This window comes from Haliotis cracherodii, unplaced genomic scaffold (assembly GCF_022045235.1).
Source record: "Haliotis cracherodii isolate W230 unplaced genomic scaffold, xgHalCrac1.p SCAF_1, whole genome shotgun sequence".
Classification (NCBI taxonomy): Eukaryota; Metazoa; Mollusca; class Gastropoda; order Lepetellida; family Haliotidae; genus Haliotis; species Haliotis cracherodii.
In genome coordinates, this window is record NW_027266264.1 from 31,473,346 (window position 1) to 31,481,889 (window position 8,544).

Genomic DNA, 8,544 nt, shown 5'->3' on the forward strand with positions numbered 1-8,544 from the left:
TTATGTAATTTCAGATCATCTAGAGCACTGGTCTTTTCTTTAAATACAGAAATATTACTCTTCATGTTTTCAATGTCAACCTCCCACTCGTCGAATGTATCGCTTGTGTACTTTGTACTAGCTTCTAGACCCCTCACGTCATCTTGCAACTTATCCAAAGCTTGAACTTTAAGTTCGAGCCTTGCAACATCTGACTTGATGCCATCAATATTCTTTTCAATAATATCAAGTCGTGACACATGCTTTTCGATATTTGGCAGTTTTTCAAGTATAATGTCATATGAAGGGGGGACGTGCGGTGTATGTGACGGTGACTGCATGTACATGTAGCCCACCTGTGGGTAGCCTCCGCCCACTCGCGTGGAGTTATCCACGTGTGTGTGGAGGACACCTTGCGTTGGCGTGGAGGTCACATTTTCTTGCGCAATATTTTGTTGCATGGCGGAGGATATAACATCATGAGTTTGATCAGATGGTGTAGAAAAAAACAGACCTGACAGTGTCTAGTGACTCTCTTGTCACACTACCTGTGTCTGACGACATCGGAGGTGAAGTGGATGACGCCATGTTTGTTTTTTACATGAAGTGTTTGAAGATACTTGCCGTTTCTTCTTGCTTGGTCGCTATCTTGGCATGGTTTAAGACAAGGGGATCATGTAAATCCGCCTATTTTGAGTAAAATGAGTTCAAATTAAGCCATAACTCAGGAAAAAGACGAAAGCTGATGTAAACATGTCCTGTCTCCTAAGTGATCACGTGACAATCACTGGATTGTCTGATCCAGGCTTGATTGGTGACACCGCCGTCATGTAGCTGGAAAATGTTAACTGCGGCGTTAAAAACTACAACAACATGCACCCCTTCAGTCAAAAGGTGATAATGGCTTCGTACATTGTTCATGCTAAAAAAAATCAGACTGCGTAAGAAAAAAAAAATGCGCAATTATATATATCGTGGGATTAGATAGACATACTCAAGAACAAGACCAGTAAAGATTTCGGGTTAGAATAGGTCTTCAGCAACCCATGCTTGCCGTAGAAGGTGACTATGCTTGTCGTTAGAGGCGACTAACGGGATCGGGGGGTCAGGCTCGCTGACTTGGTTGATGATGCAAGTCATCGTATACCAATTGCGTGGATCTATGCTCATGATGTCAGTCACTGGATTGACTGGTCCAGACTCGATTATTTACAGACCGTCTTCATATGGTTCTAATATTGCGTTAAACAACAAACAAACAAACAAAACTCAAGAACAACACGAGTGTGTACAAGATCAGCTGCATTGTGCTATTTCGGTGAGTGTCAGATGGAAGACATTGTTTAATGTATGTTGCGACATAGTGCAACAACCGCGATCACGTGTGTTGATTGTTTATCCAGGTCACTTGTACATAGTTGAGTCACTGTGGACACATGGGAGTTGCTATCTGTTCTATATAACTTCCGCCGCAAACCGTACTAAAATATTTAAGCTCATTGATTTGATTTTATATAAGTCTTGATTTTCAGCTGCAGCAGTTTGGATAATTGGACATGATTTACTTCAGGATTGTGTTAACCCCACTTTGGACGGTAATTCGGGTACACAAGTTTTATGTTGACGGAATGCCTGATGTGATGACGTCGTATGTGTTTGCCACTTTCCTATTTACCATGGGTATGATACTGACAATAAAGGGTCATATCAGGGGGGAGAAGGACCATAGGATCCTGGTACGCTGAAGGGACACAATTCCCGAAAGTATATAACTGCGCCTCAGAACAGATTTAATCTAATTAACGCCAATTCATGAAAGATCGCCAAATTTGTGCTTCAGGAACGTCCCAATACACAGTCCCGTCGGCAGCACCCGCCTTTTAACACAATTTGCATAAAAAGGAAGTATTTATTCCCTTGTATTTATAGTGATACCTCAATGCACAAGCAAGGGTTGCATCCATTGTGTCACTAAGACATGGCCATAATTGCGGTGGAAGGTGCTGGAAGCTAACATTTATTCAGTTAATCAGGCAGTAGACGTGTATCGAATGAAATGACATAAGATTCTTTCTCTGTCGAGTATTTAAAGCTGTATTAGAGGTTTCATTTTGGCCGAACTGATGGGCTATGCTCGTCTTCTCCATCGACACCAGGTTTACAAAAATATAGAAGTAAATTGTGATCATATCAAACATAGTGAGTGAGTGAGTATGGTTTTATGCCGTTTTTACTAATACTCAAGCAATATCACGGCGGGAGAACCAGAAGTGGGCTTCACAAATTGTACCCATGTCGGGAATCGAACCCAGGTCTTCGGCGTGACGAGCGAACGCTTTAACCACTAGGCTACCAGACACACCACAATAAGAGACAAGAAGAAAGCAGCAGCAAGGTACATCCCCGCCAGGTGGTTATAGCATATTGTTGACCTTAATCAACTACTGACAATACAATGTCATGCAAACATTGGATTTATATATACTGGTTTGTATATGTTCCATCATTGAGAATGACATCAATTATTCATCCATTTACATTTGATGTAAAATACAACATTTTACATGTGTCAATGATTCAATGCTTCATAAAATAGAAGATGAACAATCCAGCTTCACATCCAGACCCAAACTGTATTCAATGACATCTATATTTTGTGACTGCTGTATGACGTGAAAACTGAACTTCCAATTTCTTTATTGTTTGTCTGTATATTGCGATAACTGATGTTAGATCAAAAGGTTTAAAATTGTAAGACAATAAATTCCACAGCCATATAACAGATGACTATCATTTTTTTCTTCATTTTCAATGGAAACTGTTGAATATGTCCTCTGATACAGACATTCCCGCCTCGCAGAGTTGTGGGGAGGAGATTTCTGATGTAAATACTTCAGTGAAGGGACATTCTTGGGGTCATGGGACAAACTATTCACTTCAAGTTTCATTATCCTATTTGAAAGATCGGAGATTTTTACCCTTTCGATGCGCTAGTATAAAAGAAATGGTGGTAGGCATGGATTAATGCTCGAAGTCAAACAGATACCCTGATTCCATGTGTCGATGAATGGTAATCAATTGTCTAAATACGTAAGAAAGCCCCTACCTCTATCTAACAATATGATATAATTGAAGAGACTTCAGAGAATTATGTTTAGAGATCTATTAACAATAGTATCACATGATATGTCACGTGATCTACTCGTGACTTAATCTAGTGACGTATCTCATGATGTCACGTGCATTGCGAGCACGCAAGGTAAACACATGTCTGGTGCAGTTCAACTCCAATTCCTGAAAAAGTAATTACTAGTTTGTTTCATTTTAAATGCAGCAGAACGATAAATAATAGTCCTTTTATCACAAATAAGAGAACAGGTTCTTTTTTAAATGTTAATTTTTATTTATTAATTTAAATCAGAGTAATTACGTATCTGCATCGCTTTTGAGTCCACGAACAACTTTACTTTAGAGGCAGATCATCAAATACCGTTACTATAGTTTACATTTGTCCATTACATTTGTTGCTTGTCAACTTTGTGACTTTCTGACAAAGTATTTCGGTTTAATTCTCTCTAAATCAGTAATGGCAGTCTGTGTATTGGTAGTTTCCACTTCGGAGCCAACCAATGGCAGCCAGTTACTACACCGACTTCATAAAAAGAGTAAGGACAGCAGATGTCAGGAACAGTGTTGTCATGGAAGGGGTTGATATTGTGGAACTGATACATAACACGGTGCAGACGATGTCACTGCTCTCTGAAATGGTTTCATAGTCACAGCTGAGTTTGTAATCACCGTATTTCCTGCACAGATCCAAATCTGAAACGAAAAATTCAAACTGTTTAAATTCGTCAGATCCAATATATTACCCTCGAACGGAAGAGACTAAAAGGTGAGGACCATTGTTCTTAATAAAACTTTCACTGTGCCTGTTTAACACATACAGCAGCATGACCTCTAAAATCATGGAGGAAACGGCTAAAACACGTGGTTGCTTCTAACGCCACGTTATATACTACATGCGGCGAGACCGTTGGTATAGTTTCCTATACGTCGTGAGAATAAACAAGAAAAGTAGTTTCATTTTCGTGTGCGCTTGTCTTTGTCTTCCATCATTAAGACATGAACAACTTACGAATAGTGCTGCAGGCTTCCCGGATTGGCCCTGATGGCGTATATGTAGTGTTACAAACTGGAGCTCCTTCCTTGCAGGCAACGCATCCAGCATCCGATAAAACTGATAAAAGAAAGATGGTGATTGCTAATATTAGATAGATAGATAGATAGATAGATGGATGGATGGATGGATGGATGGATGGATGGATGGGTGGGTGGGTGGGTGGATGGATGGATGGATGGATGGGTGGGTGGGTGGATGGATAGATGTGGTGTGCATACACCTTCCCCAGTGTGACTGTGGGGAACATCCTCAGTGACGACCGGGTGTACGTACACATTCTCTCAATCTGATCATCAATGTGAGCACCAACTGTATCCCTCAGATAAAGACTAAAGATAAATACCCATAAAATCTATATTTTGAAACATTTTTAATTAAATGCCATTAAACTAGCATCTATTACACTCTTTAAATAACGCACGGGTAGATTTTTAGTAAATTTATTGTACCCAATAAAGTCGATATAATTATATTTAATATCATAGATACATATATGATATTTTGGAGTTCGATAGGCACATGTTGTTGTAAAAAGGAATATGATTAGTTTCTTGTAACAGTACCTACAATTTTTTTTTGTTTAATCGAGTGAGTGAGTGAGTGAGAGAGAGAGAATGGTTTTACGCTGTCTTTAGCAATATTCCAGCAATATCACGGCGGGGACACCAGAAATGGGCTACGCACATTGTACCCATGTCGGAATCGAACCTGGGTCTTCGGCGTGACGAGCGAACGCTTTAACCACTAGGCTATCCGACCGCCCCATGTCGAGAGAAGCAAGTGTCGAAGTGGTGACACAGGGACGCAAACCCACAGCAAACGGGTTGCCCAATTCACTCGCCTTTAACGACCAGAATGGGGTGCTGAGGACACATTCTTATCTACCCAAGGTCCCCACGGGGGTCCTGAGTCTTGACATGCTTCAGGCTTAACAGGATTAACAGACAAATACATGTGTGCCAAAGAGCGCAATACAATTCTATCAAACAACGGCCTCCCATTATGATTGGGAGATACAAGCGATTGAGGGAAGAGCGAGGGTGGTTGGATCTATTGCCTGACATGATTCTTCATGTGAGGGTGTCAGTACCCTGAATTCATCGTTTCGTCAAATCAAAAACACCAAAAGAATATGAAAGGACGGGTACAGCTTAAGTATGTGTGGCTTTAACTTTCTTGTGAGCATTCAGCTCTGAACTTCAGATTACAGCTCTACCCGAAGTTTTTCCTTGATATGGGCATTCTGGAGTTGGTCCCTAACCCGCATACCTAAGTACGTATAGGCCTTACCGTCCACGAGATGGTCAATATATCCGCCCCTAAGTAAAGTGACTGATCCTCCTTCTTCTGCCTTCATCACGTTTCGGATGAAGAATGTCACACTTGCACATTACCATTAGAAAAGGAGTTGACAAGAAGAATCTGGGTTTTTTTCAATCACGTGAGTGAGTGAGTGAGTTGGGTTTAACGCCGCTTTTAACAGTATTCCAGTTACATCACGGCGTGTCAGCTTAATGTGGGAGGAAAGCCCTAACTGATGCAGGTCTCAGACGTTTACCACTTCGGTGAAACCCACGAGCACGGGTATGGTGCTGACAAACCTAGAAACATAATCCGGGCGAACCGGGATTCGAACCCACAATCATAGGTTTCTGGCGAGCCCAAGGGACGCGACTCTGCACAGCGAATCGCGGCGCCTTAGACGACTGGGCCACCCGTGCCCCCTTTTCAATCACGATACTGGGCAAACACTAATCTGCCTGGTCACAGACACATAGTCTGTCTTACAGACCCTGATACAAATATGTCAAATACAGCCCATGCAAGTCTATAATGTTTGGCAAGTCTAGATCACTGCAGGAAAATGAAGAGAGTCACTGGGCTCCTTTTACTTTATTTTTATTTAGATAACTGAACAACTGTTTTTTTCTGTACGATATGTTCATTTCAGAGACTAGATGTAAGTCTAACGTACACACAGCCATTGCAAATCACAAGGGGGAGAAGACCCAAGCCCAAAAATCAAATCCAATGCCTTCTATTACTCAAACTGAGGCACACAACCAACCAATCTGTCAGGCAATTAAAACAACAGCTCATGGTAATTAAAAGGCTCAGATCACCAACACAATTTGTTGAGATCATTGCCACGGCACTGATTCAAATTACAAGCAGGAAAATGAGTGCCATACATAACTGTACCTGTTTGACTCAGTACAACCACACAGGAGAGAATCAGTAGTGTCTTCATGTTGGACCGCCCAGCAACTTGTATCCAGTTCTTGATCTGTGGCAGCTACAGTTATATACAGTTTACGCAATAACTGCAGTGGGGGTGTATGCGTAACATAATGGACTTTTTACTTGGCTCTTTGATAAATGAAATGTGGCATAAGGCGTATCCAAAATTGCGCAATTATTCATATCGTCGTATCAGATACTCAAGAACAACATGAGTGTGTACAACGTCAGCTGCATATATGTATCCACCTCCATGCACTTTTTCGTCCGATAACAATACCCTCGTGACACGTGTTTCCGTGGTATTAAGAAAAGCCTTACGATAAACCAACCCGCTGACTGGAACAAGCAATAAATGTGAAATAAATCGTTAGAACACTCACCTTTACACCATTTAATTACAAGGAAACACAAATGCCTCCGTATCGGCTGAGGTACAATAGCGGCCGTTTTTACACAACATGTAGTGACGTCATATGTTTCCGTGGTAAAGTTCATCGGGTCAAGCTACGGGTGGTTAGCACACGCCACAATGTCAAAGTTCTTTGGAATCGAAAGTAATGTTCCCAAGGCACTTCCAAACGTAACAAAAGACAGATAACACTGTACTTAATTATGAAATATGAAATAACTGTCACTTGAACACACATTTTCAGATTATTTACAGTTTATTATCATCACGAATGTCGTTATTCTTCTTGGTGTCTGCAAGGTAGACCGTGACACGGACAGAAAAACACATCATGTCGTCGAAGAAAGTAGATGTCACAACAGTATTTTAAATGCACCCAGTGTTCACAATTCCCATGCATGCACTGTCCCCACTTAGTGAACGCAACATGAGGACATCGCCTCAGTTCATCTGGCTGAAACTTTCCGCATACACAACACTTGTCAACATCGTTGATAGATTCAGAATCTGATTGATCGTCGCTTGAGATAAGGAGCTTATCAATCCCAGATTGTCCAGGTTGTTGGGATGACACAACAGTGGGACGTGCAGCTGATTTCCTTATCCTGTCCTTCTTATCCTTGCTAGTAGACATGGTAGTCGTGTTAACTGTCTTTGGCTTCGCAGTTGATCAGCTCTGGGCTTGACTTTAGGTCATACTTGTCAAGAACTGCTTCAAGTTGAGAAAATAACTTGTTAATGCTCTCCTAAGATGTGGCAGTGGCTCGTAATTGAGACAATCCCCTTGGTCGTCGCAACTTCAGTTCAGGCCATCTTCCCATCAACCCATAAAACCACTGCAGGGATAGTGATTTGGAGTCATTACTACGTTTCTTGAGATTTATGGCATAGTCAGTTCCAAGACAGATAACCTGTGCCCTGGTATTTCCGTACCCTACTGAGGCCATAAGCTTTATGTGGTCGACAAGGCGTGCTTCTTCTTCTTGGGAAAATAATGGGCCTGGTCCAGAGGACAAACATTCTGGGGAAGTAATGCCTTTAGTTCTGTCCCTCAGAGTCTGGTCAGGCACAGAGTAATTCCTGGCTGCTTTGTAGACAGAAGAACCTCGTTCAACTACTTCCAGTTGTGTTGGACTATAAGGCCGGTACTGTCGTTTGCGTCTCGCAGGATTATCCTACAAACCACGATATAAGATATGGCCCTACTCAGCTTCCATAGTTTTCAAAATTGAGCGGGTATTCCCCTTAGTAGTCACGTGATACACATTACGGTTTACATCAGCTAGCAGACGAAATTCTCTTGCTGAACTTACGAGTTGAATATTTTTTACGATCTCATTTTTTATAATGGTACAAAAAGTACATTACGTGCAGAAGGTTAGTTTTAGTTAGTTTATCGTAATATAAAGCTGTACTTACGCAAATAGATGCAATTCTGAACATTTTTCGCTCGGAGCTGTCACGATCGAGTTGTCAATGAAAACAATCGCTAGGGGGTGCAAATCCGTGCGAGGTGCGCGAGAAATGATATAATTTGTTTTATATGTCCATGCATCTCTTCCCCTGATAGACTAAATGCATGTATGATCACGCCTTTATTTGACAGCAATATTGCTTATATATGTCCACAAACGTCTTTCACATACTGGTAGCACGGGAGGCCCTGTCGCCGGAGAGTCGCAGAGTTGCGTCCCTTGGGCACGCCAGAGACCTATGATTTTGGGTTCGA

At 41.5% G+C, this 8,544-nt stretch overlaps 1 protein-coding gene across 1 annotated transcript; it reads right to left on the minus strand.

The window, feature by feature from the left end:
* Positions 1-3,407: 3,407 nt before the first annotated feature.
* Positions 3,408-6,869, minus strand: LOC139463512 (uncharacterized). Its single transcript, XM_071244785.1, has 4 exons — positions 6,787-6,869; positions 6,365-6,458; positions 4,118-4,219; positions 3,408-3,801 (listed from the first exon to the last, which is right to left on the minus strand). Exons 2-4 carry the CDS (start codon positions 6,411-6,413, stop codon positions 3,623-3,625), a joined length of 330 nt encoding a protein of 109 aa, XP_071100886.1. The 5' UTR covers positions 6,414-6,458; positions 6,787-6,869; the 3' UTR covers positions 3,408-3,622.
* Between the last annotated feature and the right edge of the window lie 1,675 nt (positions 6,870-8,544).

Coding starts and splice junctions, on each gene's coding strand:
- LOC139463512 (XM_071244785.1), bottom strand. CDS start 6,413: ATGAAGACACTACTGATTCTCTCCTGTGTGGTTGTACTGAGTCAAACA. Junction 4,220..6,364: donor GGTTGTACTGAGTCAAACAG/GTACAGTTATGT, acceptor TTCTTTTATCAG/TTTTATCGGATGCTGGATGC. Junction 3,802..4,117: donor GGAAGCCTGCAGCACTATTC/GTAAGTTGTTCA, acceptor TTTTCGTTTCAG/ATTTGGATCTGTGCAGGAAA.